At 39.0% G+C, this 19,017-nt stretch overlaps 1 protein-coding gene across 3 annotated transcripts in view; it reads left to right on the forward strand.

Moving 5' to 3' along the window:
* Window positions 1–19,017, forward strand: part of KIAA0753 (KIAA0753 ortholog) — a 68,288-nt gene that overhangs the window by 43,079 nt on the left and 6,192 nt on the right. For all 3 annotated transcript variants that reach the window (XM_008581113.1, XM_008581115.1, XM_008581114.1), the window contains exons 13-18: window positions 1,489–1,567; window positions 2,734–2,817; window positions 7,800–7,985; window positions 9,454–9,535; window positions 13,918–14,038; window positions 14,521–14,745. In XM_008581113.1, coding sequence (XP_008579335.1) covers window positions 1,489–1,567; window positions 2,734–2,817; window positions 7,800–7,985; window positions 9,454–9,535; window positions 13,918–14,038; window positions 14,521–14,745 — 777 coding nt within the window. The remainder of the gene's footprint in view (window positions 1–1,488; window positions 1,568–2,733; window positions 2,818–7,799; window positions 7,986–9,453; window positions 9,536–13,917; window positions 14,039–14,520; window positions 14,746–19,017) is intronic.

Genomic DNA, 19,017 nt, shown 5'->3' on the forward strand with positions numbered 1-19,017 from the left:
AAAGTTCATTTTTTTCCTTATGGATGTCTGGCTACTCTAGCATCATTTGACAAAAGGATGATCAAACTTGGGCTTTACTGTAGGATCATCTGGATGGATTGTTTGTTAAGGACCCTCATGTTGGTCTTTAGGACTTACCCTTGGGGTGAGTCAGACTGCCCAGAGAAGTTTTCTGATCTTCTGTCTGGAGGGTCAGGGTCTGGAAGAGGGCAGTGAGTCTTCTCACTCAGCATTCAGCATGCGTACATGACCCCGCTTTTCAGTGTAGAACCTACAGCCTGAACTGTCATTGGCTGCCCCCGGTCAAGAGACCCTGCAGAGAATGAGCAACCTGATTTCTCTTAGAGTTGGAGTTAGGTGGTTGTCAAAAAGGGTGAAATAGGGGGCCGGCCCGGTGGCGCACTGCTATAGTGCGCCGCTTGGGAAGCATGGTGGCGCTCCCGCCAATGGTTCGGATCCCACATACAGACTGGCTGCTCACTGGCTGAGCGAGGTGCGGGGGCAGCGCCGAGGGTTGCGATCCCGTTGCCAGTCCCAGTCTGGTGCGGGCGCGACACTGAGGGTTGCGATCCGTTGCCGGCCATGAAAAAAGACAAAAAAAAGGGTGAAATAGGGAAAGGGACCAAGGGATTGAGCTTCTCAGACATCATTTGACTCTTGCCTTCTGTTTTTAAGCCACCCTCTCCCGGCTTATCCCAGTACCTGGTACTTCCTAGTCCTGTGCCTGTTTACATCAGCAATGCAAATTGTGTAGGATCTCAGTTTTTCCCATCACTGGCTTAGAATTCAGCTTTCTTGGGTCAGCTAAGTTAATTGTCACTTCTGTCCTTTGTTTTCCAGCACCAGTTTTTTTCTCCTTTTCTTAGTGGGTTTATATCTAACTCTACTTTTGTTTTAGTGGGGTTTTGGGAGAGAACAAAATTAGTTTCTTTTGTTCAGTCTGCTACCCTCTGTAGTTGTTTAAAGACAGTCATTATTTTTTTATTTTTTATTTATTTATTTTTTCTTTTTTTTTTAAAAGATGACCGGTAAGGGGATCTTAACCCTTGACTTGGTGTTGTCAGCACCATGCTCACCCAGTGAGCGAACCGGCCATCCCTATGTGGGATCCGAACCCTTGGCCTTGGTGTTAACAGCACCGCACTCTCCCGAGTGAGCCATAGGGCTGGCCCAGTCATTATTTTTTAAAGTGTACTCAGAGCCTAACATACTTCTTCATATGTTACTTAAACCCTTGTACACAAGTGGGGACCAGGACCAGCAGTGCTGCGTCACCTGGAGATTGTTGGAAATGCAGAATCTCAGTTAGACCAACTGAATCAGAATCTACATTTTAATGAGATCCCCAAGTGATTTGTATGGCCAAAAGTTAGAGAGCACTGAGGTTTTTATAATCATTTGATTTCCCTTCACCTGTGGTAGATAAGTATGCAAAATAGGATTTTATTTTTGCTTTTAATTTTAATTTTCAATTTTATTTCTAAATAGTGTTTCTGCCACTCGGTTAGCAGACAAGGTAGAGGAGGCAGTTCTGGAGCGTTTGAAACCTCTTCTGGTCAAAGCCCAGGTAATCTAGTTCATCTCATTTGCCTGCCTTTTGGAAATTCTAGAATAAAAAGAGTTGCCACAGAGGTCACACTGCCCCTTAGTAGGGCTAAGTGTCTCTTTCACAGTTGGAGGCTGCAGTGCTGATCGATCTGCATTGCATAGCATGTGCTCAGTGCTGCTGGGCCCTTTGGACACCCCCTGACCACTACACACTATTGATGCCTCCTCCACTGTGGGGAAGGGATAGAGATAAAAGGAAGAGAAGGAATTTCCCCTTTTGAGAAAGGTGAGATTTTAGTTTAGGCTATGAGTTTAGATTGCAATTTCCATTCCTAATCAAATAGATCTATTGGTGACACTAGTGTTCAATTAACTGCTTCCACTCTAATGCTGTGCTCTTTCTCTTCAATGGTTCAAAATGATTGGCTCTATTTTTACAAAGGTGAGATGTTAGGACAGCTTCTGAGCACAGATCAGTACTTTCTTTTTTAAAAGATGACCGGTAAGGGGATCTTAACCCTTGACTTGGTGGTGTCAGCACCACGCTCTCCCAAGTGAGTCATGGGCTGGCCCCCAAACCAGTACTTTCTTATGATAAAATGACATATGGCATCACCAAGAGGTTGTGCCATCCTCCTTTAAGCAGTAAGCTGAATTCTATAGCCAGACCCTGTAGATCTATCAGTGAATGAAGGCAATCTTGTTTGTATGGATGGATAAGACCACAGAAGAATATTATAATCTTAAATGGAATGAGTGACATTTCTGGGTCCCTGAACAGGCACCTGAACTTCTGTATTTCTAGTTTAAGAAATGTTAAAATATATTAGAGTCCATAGAAATCTCGGGAATATAGAAATAGAAAGGCTCTTAGGAGATTGCATAGTCCAACCTCCTCAATTCATCATTGAGGAAACTGGAACAGAGAAGTTGAATGACTTGGTTAAAAGCACACAGCCACTCTGACAATGTCTACAAAGTTGAGGGAAGAAAAAGAGTGGAAAAACAAGATCAAAACATGACATTTTCATGAAGACAAATCTTTGAAATGCTGTAAAGAGCCTAATGTAGCTAAAGCTGTGAATAGTTCCACACGCAAATTATTCTGGTAACAGGATTCATTTGTACTAATATGAGCTATTAGTTTTTATAATTCATGAATGGTATTATTCTGTTTATTAATAGAGAGTCAATTCTTCTGTGGAAGCAAATACTCATTTGAAGGATTGTCCATCAGTAAACACAGCGACAGCCCAGTCTGCAGAGGAGGTATGTGTTGTGTGAAGTTGGCATTCTGGTATTATTATGTGATAATGTCTTCAGTTGTAAGGAAAATGATATGCAGATTACTTTGCAAACACTAGATTATCCTACTCAAGAAAGGTGAAAATTATTTTTCACATTTGGCATTTTAATTCTTACAGTGTATATTTAGCATTATGACTTAGATCAGCCTTGCAGGCAGTGCACAGAAATCTCTAGAGGCATGGGTTTTTGACAGTGGCTCTTTATGTCTCCCCCTGATGATAAAATGTGGGTGCACTTTGTGGCCCTCAACGTTGGTGGACTGTTGCAGAAGAATGGCCGCCCTCATTTCCTTTCATTCAGCCTGGTTTTCCTCATTACTGGTCTAATTTCCTTTATATTTAGGGCCTAATATTTATTGTTAGGCAAGCATGTTTTGAGTGCCTAATATGTGACCATATTTGGCCTACCAGAGAGGAAAGGCGGCCCAGGAAAGAAATGAAAGTATTTGAGAAAAATAAAAACATATTTTGTTGTTGTCCACCCTGAGCTCTTCCTCTGGAGAGCTTGTTTTTAATATTTGTGGGAATATTCCTAGCCCTTGCCTAAGCTTAGGGCTGCAGCGTGGAAGGTGGAAGTTTTATCCATTTAATCTTTGTGGAGGTTGCAAAGAGGTTTATTGCTTTAGTTGCTCAGAGCAAGTAAAGGGCAGAGCAAGTATAAAGATTTCAGAGTTAGAAAAAGTTGGAAAGAATCTCCACTAGCCCAGTGACTTTAGGAACAGAAAGATTTTGAGATAATGTATTCCTATTCTAATTATTAAACAGTGTTATAGCTGCAACATATTTTCATAATCTTCGTGATTGTAATTTTATTGTACAAGTATTTTGTGACAGAATATTATGTGAGGTAAGGCTTCTAAGACTGGAAGCTAAAAGCCTACTTTTGGCCTTTACAAATTCAGGTGTGCTATGGCTTGGTGTTTTGTGCAGCATAACCACTAAATGATAAATATTTTTTTTCTAGCAAAATAATGAAGCTAATATCTAATCTGGGGAGACAACTTTATACTTCACTTCAATATGAAAGGACATGAAGTAATTGTAAATGCTGACAGTGAAATAGACATGATTGAATATTACTATGAATGATCAGCCTTGCATATAAGAATTATTCTGTAGGCATTAAATGGTCTTTAAAACAAGTTATTGAAAGAGAAACGTTGCTTTCTAGTCTTTAGAATTCCGGGGTGTTGTTAAACATCAACATTATTGCAAAGAGTTTCCTAGGCAACACCACCAAGAGTAAATATTTATAAACAGTGAATAAAAACAAACAAAAACGAACTCATAGAAGTTTGCATGAAGTAGAATTTTTTTTTCCTCTGTTAACTTATGGAAGAGCTGTGGGGCTTTGAACACAGATTCTCAGAATTCTCATCTTTAAAATGGAAAGACATTTTCTGTGTTTTACTTGTAATTTATAAGTAAAATACAGCTCTCAGTAGATTTACTTATGTACAAGATGGTCTCTGATATTGGGAAAAATCTCTTGTAAGGGTACCTGTATAACATATTTGTCTGTTGCTGCTGCTATTGTCATTAACTAAACCTGCACATGAAATATATTTTTCCAAAATGTCTGAGGTGTTTTTTGTTTTCTTTTTTTGCTAAAATGGAAATGTATTTAATGTAAATGCATACATTAATAAAAAAGAAAGATCTCAAATCAACAATCACCTTTCCACCTTAGGAAAGTAGGAAATGAAGAGCAAACTAAGTCCCAACCTAGCAAAGGAAGTAAATAATAAAAATTAGAGCATAGATAAAAGAAATAGAAAATAGAAAAAAAAAAAAAAATAGGGCCGAGCCCGTGGCACACTTGGGAGAGTGTGGCGCTGGGAGCGCAGCAGTGCTCCCGCCACGGGTTCGGATCCTATATAGGGAGAGCACGGTGCGGCCGGTCTCAAAAAGGACAAAAAAAAAATAGAGAAAATCAATGAAACCAAAAGTTGGTACTTGAACAAGATCCACAAAATAGACAAACCTTTACCTAGATGGACTAAGAAAAAAGAGAAGATTCAAATACTAAAATCAGAAATGAAAGAGGGGTTATTACAACCAAATTTACAGAAATCAAAAGGGTTATAAGAATACTATGATAATTGTTGGTCAACAAATTAGATCATCTAGATGAAATGAATAAATTTCTGGAAACACACCATCTACCAAGACTGAATTATGAAAAAACAGAAAGTTTGACCAGAACTATAGCTAGTAAGTAAGATTAGCGATGATCATTTTTCAGTTTCCTGATGCAGGACTCCCTTGAGGATTTCTTGCCAGGCTGGTCATGTGGTGGTGAACTCCCACAGTTTTTGTTTGTCTGGAAAATACACTATTTCTCCCTCATTTCTGAAGGATAGCCTGGCTGGCTGTTTTTTTTCTTTTAGTATTTTGAATATATCATCCCATTTTCTTCTGGTCTGTAGAGTTTCTGTTGAGAAGTCTACTGTTAGTCTAATAGGGGCTCCCTTATAGGTGACTGGATGCTTTTCTCTTGCTTCTTTTAAGATTCTTTGTCTTTGAGGTTTGCCAGTTTGACTGTAATGTGTATTGGAGAGGATCTTTTTGGATAGAGTCTATTTGGGGATCTTTGAGTCTCCTGGATCTGAATGTCCATTATCTCTCTCCTGGGAAGTTTTCTGTTATTATTTAATTGAATAGATTTTCTGTGCCTTGTCCTTTCTCCTCCCCTTCTACAACACCCGTGAATTGAATATTTATGCACTAGAGAATGTCTGCTAGCTCTCTTAGATTTTTCTCCATTTTTTTAAAAATTATTTTTTCCAGGGCTGGCCTGTGGCTCACTTGGGAGAGAGTGGTGCTGATAATACCAAGGCCACGAGTTCAGATCCCTATATAGGGATGGAATGTGGCTCACTTGGGAGAGCGTGGTGCTGACAACACCAAGTCAAGGGTTAAGATCCCCTTACTGGTCATCTTTAAAAAAAAAAAAAAAAATTATTTTTTCCTTTTTTTTTTTGGTCTGCCTGGGTTATTTCAAGAAGACTATTTTCAAGATCAGAAATTCTTTCTTCTGCTTGTTCTAGCCTGCTGCTTAAGCTGTTGGTTGTGTTTTTTATTTGGCTGAGTGAATTTTTCAGTTCTATGAGTTCTGCTACATTCTTTTGTAAGGTATCAATCTCTTTGTAAATTTCCTTCTTCACTTCCTGGATTTTTTTCTCATTTCCTTATGTTGTCTGAGTCTTCTTATATCTCTTTTTCCTTAAGATTGTTCCTCAGGGTTCCTTTTCAGTCATTTCCAGAGTCTCCTGTGTATAGGGTCTGGTATTTGAGAATTACTGTATTCTTTTGGTGGTGTCATATTTTCTTGGGTTTTTGCGTTTCTAGTTTTCTCTGTGTTGATGTCTGGTCATCTGGTAGAGCAGTTTCTTCTATTACTCTGGAGTGGGCTTTGAGGAGAGAGAGACATCCTCTTCTTTTTCTGGTCTCCGCTGGTGACTCTCCTTGTGTCAGTGCAGTCAAGTGTCTGGGAGGCCACCTACACAGTGGCTGTGGAGGCCACCTACACATGGCTGTGGGGTGGCTGTGGTGGGCCACCCACGTGGAAGTGGTGTTTTCATTGTGCTCCTTGCCTGCTTCTGGATGGAGGGGGCGGCTGCCCTCGGCCTGTATGAGTTTGTTTTAGAATTAAAAGTTATTTATGCCCATGGCCAAAAATTCAATCATTTCAGAAAAAGTATAATAGGAAAAGTTTGGTCTCCCCACTAACAGATGCCATATAACGTTCTGTACCCTGCTTCTTTGTTGATAGTGTATTTTGGTGCTCTTTTCGTAGCAGCACACTGAGACATTCCTCATCTTCTTTAATGGCATGTTATCTTCTTTAATAACATATTAAAGGAGGTAAAGAAGATAAGGAAGGTATTCTTGGTATTCCATTGTTTATAGATGGACAGTACCACACATGCAAACATACACACATTTCTTAATTAACCAGACCTGTATTATTGGTTAAGTTGTCTTTAGATTTTTTTGTAATTTTATTATATTGGTTATTCAACTGATTTTTATTTCTTTAGCTTTGATTAAGGTTGGGCATTTTTTCATATCTTTATTGGCCATTTATACATTTTTATCTGTGAACTACCTGTTAAGAGGTTTTTTAAATTACAGTAGTAGTAATTCATTGAATGTCCTATTTTGTGCCAAACACTGGGCTGAGTGTTCCAACATGCAAGCTCTTGTGAAATCCTTACAACTCTGAAATATAAGATTGTTATTTCCACATTACAGATGAGAGGACTGAGGACCAGGGAGGTTAAGTAAAGTTGCCCCAAATTGCTGGCTTATGAGTGGGCAGAACCAAGATTTAATCACAGAAGTGTCTCATTCTATGCCCTGATATGATCATTTCCTCAGCAGACATTCTTTGTAAAAGCCTCTTTCAGAGCAGATTATAGACATATATAAGGATCAAGAAAAATACAGTACATATAAAAATGCTTTGCAAACTGTAAATTTGTTAATGTAAACGATACAAGGTCAAGAAAGGCTGGTATAGCTCTCCCAGCTTATATACTGAGCCTCAAGCACTTTGTGAGGTCATGAACAGATGTTTTCATAAAAACACCGAACCAAATGAGAGTAGATATATCCTCTGAATTGTACGACACGTAAAATATCGGATATTCTGAATATAGTGAAAAGAAGATATTTGCTATGTTAACTGGCAAATAGATGGTAATGACAATTTACACGGACTATGATCGTATTACTTGGTTAATACTACAAATGATTGTGATCACTGAAATAATATTATTGCTTTTGATATTTACTGACTTAGGAGAGGTTTTTTTTTTCTAAGCATAGAAACTCTACCAGTTGGATCACTAGGCTATTGGTTTGTTATGATCAGCAATATTCTTTAAGTTTTTGTTTTCTTTGTATTGTCTTTCCACCCCTCCATCCCTCATTTTGTAGGCTACAGCTGTTGATTCTGAATCCAACAACATTCCTCAGCTGGATGATTTTTTGGAAGATACTGCTCATGAGCTCTGGGCTATGACTCATGCTAAGATCTTGGGGTCTGAAACCTTAGCCGCCTTGGAGGATAGTAAGGACAGCCCAAACCTGGAGATCATGATGCTCCGAATGGAAGAAATGGAAGTAAGGTCTGGGACTGTTAGTCTGGTTCACCGCTGGGGACTGGCCTTTGCCAAGTGCAGATCCTCCTCATGCCTCTGTCGCTTAATACATTAGAGTTACACAGTCCTGGTTTTAAATCCCAGTTCTACTGCCAGCATGGTGTATGATCCTGTATAGTCACTTACTCTCTCTAATAAGTAAGGTGTTTTTAAGGATAAAATGAGGCATGGAGTATTCAGCCCACTACCCAACATGTAACCCAGTAAGTGATCATTATTATTATCCCCCTGATATCATTGGTATGTGATTCCCAAAACACTGAGACCGGGGCCTGGTTACACAAATAGGACCGTAGACTTTTTCTTCTATCAGCTTTTAAGTACAAGCATACTTCAAAAAGTTTGTGGAGGGGCTGGCCCGGTGGCTCACTGGATAGTGCGCCGCTTGGGAAGCGTGGCGGCGCTCCCGCCTGAGGGTTCGGATCCCACATACGGACCGGTTCCCGCTCACTGGCTGAGCGAGGCGCGGGAGCAACGCCGAGGGTTGCGATCCCGTTGCCGGTCCCCGGTCCAGTACGGGGGCAACACTGAGGGTTGCGATCCGTTGCCAGACATGGAAAAATGACAGAAAAGACAAAAAAAAAAAAAAGTTTGTGGAAAATAGAGTTGAAAGATAATACAAATTTTTCCATGAATTTTTGAAGACCCCTTGTACTATTCAATTGCCTCTTCTACCCTGCTAGAGTGTGATCCTGTTAAATCAGATAATTTTAGATTTCTTAATTTCTATGTTTCTACTTTTAGAATTCTTCTCTCATAAAATTCTAGACCTCAGACATCACTCAGCCCAACCCTGGATTGTTCAGAGCAAGAAATGGAGACATAATTTTGTAGCCAAGGTCACAAAAAAATTCCTGGTAGAACTAGGATGAGAATTCAGGACTGCTGACTCCCAATTCAGCATTTTCTTTTTAACTGCACCATGATAAAATCTCATTTCTGCTTTGCTGCTAAATAGAAACATTGTAGGGAAGATAATTTTTTGTTGGTTCCTGAAAATTTAAAGAAATGCAGTTTATCCCAGTCTTGCAACTGATTTTCCCTTCTTGGGGATAGCTGTCTAGACCTGAGCTGTGCAAAAGAGTAGCCACTAGCTGCATGTGCCTGTTGAAATGTAAATTAATTGAAATTAAACACACTACAAGTGGTTAATAGTTAGTGGCTACTGTGTTGGACAGGCACATGTAGACCATTTTCATCATTGCAACAAGTTCCAGTGGACAGTGCTGGTCTGGACTGCATTTATGTTAATTGCTTCATTTTATTTTAGACTTTACCTCATGAACTAATTACTCCCTGGCCTGGCAGATGCCCATTTCTGGCAGTGTGTCTGTATCAATTATGTCTGCTGTACTTTTACATCCTTGCTAGTTCTAGTTTGCAATGAAACTCATTTTTTCTCATAAATTAAACTTTTTTTTTTTTTTAAGAAATACCAGGAGACAGTTCGCCAAAGGTACAATAAAATTGAATATACCGATCCTCATTTTTGGATGCAGGAAGAACAAAATGGTAAGTGTTTCCACCACTTTACCCCCAACAATTTATTCTGAAAAGTTTAAAACATAGAAAAGTTGAAAAAATTGTACAGTGAACACTCTCATAGCCACCTTCTAGATTCTACAATTAACATTTTGCTATATTTGCTTTTTCACATATCTATTTATTCCTCTGTCCATCAGTTCATATTATCTTTGCATTTCACATGCATCTTAGCTATACATTTCAAAGTAAGTTTCAGATATCAGTATACTTTACCCCTAACTATTCAGCATGTGTATCACCAACTAGAGTTTAATATTTACTTATGGTTCTTTTTTTTTTTTAGATAAAATTTACATATAATAAAATGCACAGATGTTAACTGTGTCATTTGGTGGGTTTTGACAAATGGATACATGTTTGTTACCCAAACCCCTGTCAAGATATAGAACACATCATCACCTTGGAAAGTTCCCTCATGCTTCTTCCCAGTCAGTTCCCCACCACCAAGGCAGCCACCATGCTTTTTCAGTTTGTTTTGACTATTCTAGAATTTCATGTAAATGCATTCCATACATACAGTATGTTCTCTTTTGTCTAGGCCTCTTTCATTCATGTAGTATTTTATAGATTTATCTGTATTGCTTATTTCCTGTTGCTGCTATAACAAATTTAAGTTCGTAAGAAGTTTAAGCCACAAATTGAGTGGCTTAAAACACAAATTTATTCTCTTATAGTTCTAGAGGTCAGAAGTCTGAAGTGAGTCTTAAAGGCTGAGATCAAGCTGTTGGCAGGGCTAGTTTATTCTGCAGGCTCCGTGGAAAAATCCGTTCCTTGCATCTTCCGGCTTCTAAGTGTTGGGCTATTGGTTAATGTACACAAAAAATGATTATATATTGTAATGATGAATAAGCTAATTATCCTGATTCGACTATCACATGTTGTACACAAGTGTTGATAGTCAACTCTGTACCCCGCAATTATGTATAATCAATTAAGTTTCAATAAAAAAAAGAATCTGCTGTGAATAGATAGATTCATGTCTAGTCTTTTTTATTTTATTTTATTTTTTTAAAGATGACCGGTAAGGGGATCTCAACCCTTGACTTGGTGTTCTCAGCAACATGCTCAGCCAGTGAGCGAACCGGCCATCCCTGTATGGGATCCGAACCCGTGGCCTTGGTGTTATCAGCACCGCACTCTCCCGAGTGAGCCACAGGCCGGCCCTGTCTAGTCTTTGTATGGACATAAGTCTTTGTATATCCATATCTCTTGGATAAATACCTAAGAGTAGATTTGCCAGGTCATGAGGTAGGTGTGTGTGTTTAACTCTACCAGAGCAGCTATACATTTCATACCTGTCAACATTTCCATCTGTATCGAGCTGCTGTTGCTTGACATCCTTGCCAACATTTGGTGGTGTCAGTATTTTTAATTGTAAAACCATTCTGGTGGTGGTGTGGTGGTATCTCATTGTGTTTTTAACTTAATTTCTTGATAAATAATGCTATTTAGAATCTTTTCAAGTGATCATTAGCCATTTGTATATCTTCATTTGTGAAGTGTTCAAAATCTTTTGTCTGTTTTTTTAAAAAATTGGTTTGTCTTTTTGTTTTTGAGTTGTAGGAATTCTATGTATTCTGGGTACAAATTCTTTGTAAGATATGTTTTTGTTTGTTTTTTAAAGTAGTTTTAGGGGCCGGCCCGGTGGCGCACTGCTACAGTGCGCCGCTTGGGAAGTGCGGCGGCACTCCCGCCGAGGGTTCGGATCCCACATACAGACTGGCCACTCACTGGATGAGCGAGGTGCGGGAGCAACACTGAGGGTTGCGATCCCGTTGCCGGTCCCGGTCCGGTACGGGCGCGACACTGAGGGTTGCGATCCGTTGCCGGTCACGAAAAAAGACAAAAAGGAAAAAAAAAAAGTAGTTTTAAAGAGATATAACTTACATAACACAAAATTCACTCTTTGAAAGAGTATAATTCAGTAGTTTTTAGTATATTCACACAGTTATGCAACCATCACTACTGTCTAACTGCCGAACATTTTCATCACCCCAAAAAGAAACCCCGTATTTTTTAGCAGTCACTCCCCATTCTCCCTCCTCCTCCCCCTGGCAGCCACTGATCTACTCAGATAGATGTTTTACAAATATTTTTTTCCCGTCTGTGGCCCAAATATCTCTTTTCTCAAAGGTGTTTTATGAGCAGATAGTTTAAATTTTGATGAAGTCTAACAACAATTTTTTCTTGTGTGGTTTTTGCTTTCTGTGATCTAAGAAATCTTTACCTACCTTCTAGTTGAGAAGAGATTCTCTTGTTTTCTTCTAGAAGCTTTATGGTTTTCGTTTTTAATGTTTATTTCTATGATCCATCTTGAATGAAAGTTTGTGATTTAAAGTAGAGGTTGAGGCTCATTTTTTTTTTCTTTTTTCTTAACGCATACCAATTTGTTCTAGCACCATTTGTTGAAAAGCCTTTTGCTTTTCTCCTCCACTTTTCAGAATTCATACATAAGCATTTTGGTTGTAATCATTAGGCTACTCGTACAGTTTTGGCTGACAAGAGTTACTCAAATTCTATTTGACCCATGCTTATCAGTTACTGCCTTACTCAATGAAAGAAGGAGAATAAAATATGGTTAGACATTACCTCTAAAGGAACGTAAGCATGAGGGGTATAGAGCGTTTACAGCAGCAGCATATTTCACATGTAATTATTTTAAAATATGAGTTTGGTGTACTGTGTTAGAAAAAGTACTCTCCATGTCAAATTTTGGTGGAAGGATGAGCCGTCTAAACGAAATACTTATTTGTTCCTTTTATGTATTCTGTGTTTTCAAGCATTCAGTTTTTTGCTCAAGTTCTCTCTTCCCCCAACCCTCATCCAGAATCCATTTTCCTCTTCAAGTACCAACTGAACCATTCTCCCAGGCGCAGCTCAGATGATCCTTCTGTACTTGTGTGCTGCTTTTCCTGGTATTCGTACACTGGAACTTTGCTATCTTCCTCCCTTCTCTGCCCATGAACTCCCGTAGCACTTTCTGGCACGTTCTACCATGTGTTAGAACTGTTTGTGAAGGTGTTTTATCTCTGTCAACTAAGCCACAGATTCTTTGAGGCCAGAGAGTTTGTCATAGTCAGTTGTGTCCCCCATTGTGCCTAGCACAGGGTAGCACAGCAAGGGCCCTTTTAATCATTGTTTAGTTAGTCACTGGGCATTTTAGCATCTTTTTGTATGGAAGCAGAGGACAGAAAACGTTGAAGGGCAATTTGTTTCACTGATGGATTGGCCATTGGCCACAAAGTCAGGTTGCATCACGTAGAAGACAGCCTTTAAAAGGCTTAGTGTTCTCTTTTTTCAAGGATGATTTAAATTATTAGTCACTATTTATGACTCTGCAGTGTCTAGATATGCACTTAAAAAGAGCTTTTTAGAACACTAAGAACTGAAATGAATTTTTAGACACTTGTAATTCCAGAGTCATGAAATTATAGTAAAAATCCTATGTTTTCAGTTGTTCTGATTGTTCTTCCAGTTGCATCACAAAACTAAATTTAAAGTGATCTTTGGATTGTGCGGTATCTAATCTATATCTCTTATCCTCTCTGTGAACAATTGAAAATTGATTGTACTCTCAGTAGTAGTTTTACAAAAGCTGATTTATGCAGTATTTCTGACAGTAAGAAAACATAAGCATATAAATGTGACTTAGAGAGAAAGTTGCTTGACATATACAAGGGCACTTCAAAAAGTTCATGGAAAGATTTTGTCATCTTTTCATTCTGTTTTTCCATGAACTTTTTGAAGTACCCTTATAGGTGCTCCCATCTTAAGAGAAGGACAGATTTTCTTCTTATACTTGAAATACATTTAAAATTATAAATAGTCTGAAACTCATAACAGCTATCGTCAAACTTGCCAGTTAGTTAATAAATTAATGTTTTGACTATTGTCATGCAGATTTTTCTAGCAATGCCCAGAGACAAATTAAATCAGCTAATTAAGTGTTCAGGTGTGAGTGGCTTTTTTTCTCCTTCATTAATCAAAGCATTTAAAGGTTAAAAAACAAACCCAACTGCCTGAGACTCCTTGCTCTAGTGGCTGGGTCTCAGTGGACGTACATAGCCTGGGGCTTTGCATAGACCATTTGAAGAAGTCATTCTCAGAGCAAGCAGAGGCTTGGAAGGAGTTCATTATTTCTTAAAACCCGATTTCTCATTGGTTTCTTTGTAACTTTTAAATTCACCTTTGCATTTAAAACAAGAGTATTTTTCCCATCGCTTCTAGCTAAGCCCATTATGCCTAAGAAACATACATGTGACTTCCTCACGGGGTGGCCACTAGGACAGCTCTAATATGGACATCAACTTTTCTTTATAAGCAGCCATTTTATACCTCTCCTTTTCTAGACCAAAAAATTCCAGCAGTAAGTGAAAGGCCTCTGCCTCCTCATCCAATCAGGATCACAAAGACAGCAGCTCGCAAGGATCCAGCCGTGAACATCATGTTAGAAAAGCCCTGCAATGGCAAGTAAGTGGCAGCAACACTGATTTTATTCTAGTTGATTGCCTTTGACATTGTTGTGTTTTGGATTCCTTTAATTCCCACAAGACAGAAAAATATTCTTCTTTTGAGCAAGATCTTGCCAAACTCCAAGATGCACAGTAAAATAGAATGTTTGTAAGATGGGCGTTGAGTGTGTTGCATCTTAAGGAGCCTTTCAGTTATTCAGTAACGTCTAGTTGGTTTTTACTGTTGAAAGCATCACATTGGTACATGTGGGTTGTACTGATATTTACTACAAGATTTGCTTTAAGAATTCCTTTGAGGGACAAAAATCCCTACTGTGTTGAGGGTTAGTCCAACAAATGATGAAGGATGTTGAGTTTTGTTCACTGTGAGACAGAGCAATGAAGGTGACCCTTTGGTTTTTAAGCTATCAAGGTAAATTAACGGTTTATCCTTGCTTACAGATGATTTGGAATGCTTTTATCATTTTTATTTATTCTCAGTTCCCTGGATGAAAGTGTGGTAACTGAGGAGAGACTGGAGAAAAGAGAAGCTGTCCTTCCCTCCTTTGCAGGAGATTCTCAACAGAAAGAAGGCCGAGCTCCCCTCTTTGTCCCACCAGGTATGCGGCACAGCATTGGTGACTACTGCAGTCGTTTTGAGCAGTACCTCCGGATGATATCTCATGAGGCCATAGGCTCCTTCAACCCCTGGCTGATAGCTGAAAGGTCAGTAAAATGTTATGTGCCTCTGTTTAAGAACACAAGTGCCAAATTTTAGACTTACAGAAAAGCCAGAGAAAGAATTAGCCAAAGGACTAGCCCGTCTCATTCCATGCTTTTGGAGCCTGGAGTTCCAGTGGTTGCTCTTGGGCTAGCAAACAGGCTTTCTCTGCTCACTGCTTTTTTTCACATATGGGAGACCATGAAACAGCATAGGTGATGCCCCTGGAACGAATGCTCTGCTCCCTCTCCTTCTTAGGCAGAGTGTCTTAGTCAGCTTGGGCTCCCATAACAAAATGCTACAGACTTAAACAAAGGAATGTATGTCTCACAGTTGTGGAGTCTGGGAAGTCTAAGATCAAGGTGCTGGCGGATTCAGTGCCTGGTGAAGGCCCTCTTCCTGGGGCTTCAAGACAGCTGCCTTCTTGCTGTGTCCTCACGTGGCAGAGAGTGTAAGCTCTGGTCTCTCCTCTTATAAGGACACTAATCCCATCAAGGGAGCTCTACCCTCATGGCTCACTTAAACCTAGTTATCTTCCAAAGGTCCCACTTCCAAATACCAGCACACCGGGGGTTACGGCTTCAAGATATAGATTTTGGGGGGAAACAGACATTCATCCCCTAACAGCAGAGGTATAATATTCAGAAGTCAAGTCAGGACTGATTTCCTGTTGTCAACGAGAGTGATGTCCCATCAGAGACCACAAAATATTGCTGGGCAGCAAACAGTCATGATCATGAAATCTTCATGGTTGGGACAAGCTTGCCTTTACAAGCAGCAGGTCTCTAACTTTGCAACATTTTCTTTAGCCCTCTCCTTCTTTGGGTTGCCTCCCCTAGGAAAGGTAGTTTCATGGAGTCATAAAACAGGATCCTGTAGCTACTGAATATTTGAAGAATGCGTTGCCTTCTTTTATATACAAAATACTTTTTTAAAAGATATGTATAAATCTATATTTTAATAGGGCTGAAATTTAAATTCCTCATGGGTTTCACGTCTTTACAAACATGCAAGATATTTTTTATCATTGAGCTAAGGTAGTATACCATGATTACATTTCCTTCTTGGACAAGTTTTGAACATATTCCAGGAGTTAGTAAGTACTTCTTTTTTGTTTGCTAATTCTTTTATGTATTTATTAACTTTCCCCACACACTAGCCAACAAGTTCTCAATATAATTTTCCTCATGATCAAAAATATCAGTTAATCTCTATTTCTTGACCCTACTCCTACTTTTTCTTCTGAGACCCTCTTTCCTCCTACCCCTGTCTGGGCCTCTACTCTCCAGAACTGCTGTATTGCTCTTGTCCTGGGACTTTCCTTCATAATCACCCTGAATGTTGGGTTACCTCTCTCTCATATTAGATTTCTTATTTTCTAGTGCCCTTGTCTTCCTCTCTTTTGGTGTACTCTCTTATTTTGATGGAAAATATCCTTTTATGTGTATTGAAGGAAATTTCTTGAGACTTACAAGTTTGAAAGTGTCTGTTCTGCTTTCGTACTTGATTGATGATTTGGCTGAGTTTAAAATTACCAAAGTGGGTTTATTTTTGCCAGGGAATATACCTTCCTTCTTTTGTGACTGTAGAGAAGGGATAGTCACTTAGCTGCCAGGAGTAGGGGTGAAGATCTATCAGTCTGCTTGTCTGGCAAATTTTCGACCAGTTTCCTCATTTTCTACCGCATAACTCACCCACCTTCATGACTCCAGTGCTCTTACTTCCTGAACCTTTCTGATGTCTTGTGGGACAGATCGGCTTGCTTTTCCACAACATCTCCCTACAGGCTGGTAGGTTTCAGCTTCCTCTATACTTCCTCTATGCTGCTAAATCCATGTGCTTTGTATCTTCTGAAAATTTTGGACATTTCTCACCTACTTTTGTCTTTTTTTTTTTTTTTTCTCCTGGTATATTTATCTATTTCCTTTTATTTTAGTGGAATTTTGGGAGGGATCTTAGATAATCACTTATGTTCAAGTGCTCAGGTTTGACCTGAAGTCCTGAAACTTCTTTTTAATAGATAGAACCCTTCAAAGCACACGTGACCTTTTCTGGTTGAGATGCACATTTTTCTTCACATGTGCTCTGAAGGGTTCTCTGGGGGAAGAGAAAGGTAAACTCAACCCGCTTCCATGTGTTAATGCACAGTCCCGTAGCATACTTACTCATCTTCCCTTAGCCTGTCTGCAGAGGTTAGGTTAACTGGCATGTTGGGAAATCCCAAAGCAGGCCAAGGAAGATAGATTGTTTCTCCTATGTTCTTATCTTCCATTTTACTTGATAAAATGATACATTTTGTTCATAGTGTTTTGTAGGTGTAGGGAAAAGCTCTCTCAGCCTGTAAGGAATAATAGGTTCAAATGTAGAGGACAGAGTTTTTAAAATAGGCCTGGATTTTTACAGATGTTTTTCTCTGCTATTCTTTGACCCCAGTGACAGTGCATTTGAACATTCTAGCTCTGTTTTTTATTTCTCCTGTTTTTATTTCTTATTTAAATGTTCTAAAGATGTATTACCAGATCTTGAAGAAGTATCCAAAGACACTTGACTTCATCTAGTAATCTATTGTGTAAGGGGAAAGCTAGGTGAGTTTTTTCCTTTCTTTAAATGTCTCTATTCCTCCTTCCACCTGAAGAACAGTACTATTCCAGTGATAAGAGTTAGCAGATGATATAAACTGGATGCACATAAAGGAGTGATTGTGAAAGGAAAGGCTTAAGCTGATAGTGCTTTGATGAAAGCAAACTCTTAAGGATTCCTGGTTTGAAAGTAGACCTGGAGAGTTTTGGTTGCAAGGGGCACATTGAGCATGTCTATTTATCTCTACTCACTGTATCCCTATCCCACTATATGTCACTAAAAGAATAAATAAAAGGCATGAAATCATGACAGCAAACAAATATCAATAAAAACTTGGAAGTCATAAAGCAATTAGACAAATGGCAAATGACTTCGCAGACCAGAGAAAACCAAGCACCTAATGGGGGTGAAGCCCAAAACTAAGTTTTCTATGCAGAAGAATGTTGGTAGAATTAGAAGCACCAGATGGTTGTGAAGGCATGAATATAGGTGAGCCAGAAAACAGGATACTTGATTGAAGTTCTCATTCTTGAAAATGAGCAGACAGCTGAGATGACCATACATTTGATGAAAACCATGAAAGATACATAGGCTTTTATAACAGACCAAAGAACTTTGAGGAAGCAGAGATAATGCAGTATGCAGAATAAAACATTAAAAACAAACAAACTAGAATTAATATTTTCAGAGAGCTAAGTGAAGCTCTTAAATCGTGAAATGAGGACAGGATACTATAGGAAAAAGACACTATAAAAAGAACTTTCAGAGAATTAAAAAGTTCTTAGAAATTAAAAACATGATGGCTGAAATAAATTTGCCAGAAGGATTTAAAGAAAAAAAGACAAATCTTTCAGGCAGTAGAATAAAAAAACAAAGAGCTAGGTAATAGAGAAGAAAAGATATTTAAAAATTAGAGGCTTGATCTAGGAGATGTAACATCTGAATAGTATGAGTTCCAGAATGTGAGAAGAGGAAAAAAGCAGAAATGGGAAATTATCAAAGAAATACTATAAGAAAATTTCCCAGAAGGCTGTTAGTCTTTAGATTGAAAGAATTCATCAGTTGTCCAGTGAGTGAGTGAGCACATGAGTGAATGCTCAATAGAACAGAACACAGCATGGCTGGCACATCATTATGAAAAGGAAGTTTGAGCATCCTAGTGTAAAGAGAAGATGACAAAAGAATCCAGAGAGTAAAAGCTGGACACATTCAAATCATCAGAATTGAGAATGGCATATTGTTTTCAATAGCAACGCTGGAACACATTAGAGCACACTTCCAAAATTTGACCTAGAATTCTGTGCTCAGCTAAATTACCAGTTAAAGTAAGGATAGAATAAAAACACTGTTAGGCATTCAAAGTATCCAAAAATGTAGTTCCCATGCTCTGTTTCTCAGTAAGCTACTGGATGACATATGCCACCAATGCAAGGAGGACTTGGGATTTAGGAAACTTAGACGCCAACATGGAACTTCCAGGAAAAAAGCAAAAGCCATTTCCAGGAGAAGAATTTTTCAGTGAGCATAGAAAGCAACTAGTTCAGATTGGAGTAGAGGGACAGAGGACTCCAGGAGGGATGGAGGAAGAGGGATGCCTCTGGGGGGATGCCTTTTCCCTGAAGTGAAAGGCAGAGTGAGGAAGGTTAAAAAAAGAAGAAAATGGATACATTACCTGATGTGTTGGAATGTACTGGGAG

The sequence above is a fragment of the Galeopterus variegatus genome, unplaced genomic scaffold (genome assembly GCF_000696425.1).
Source record: "Galeopterus variegatus unplaced genomic scaffold, G_variegatus-3.0.2 Scaffold2269, whole genome shotgun sequence".
Lineage (NCBI taxonomy): Eukaryota > Metazoa > Chordata > Mammalia > Dermoptera > Cynocephalidae > Galeopterus > Galeopterus variegatus.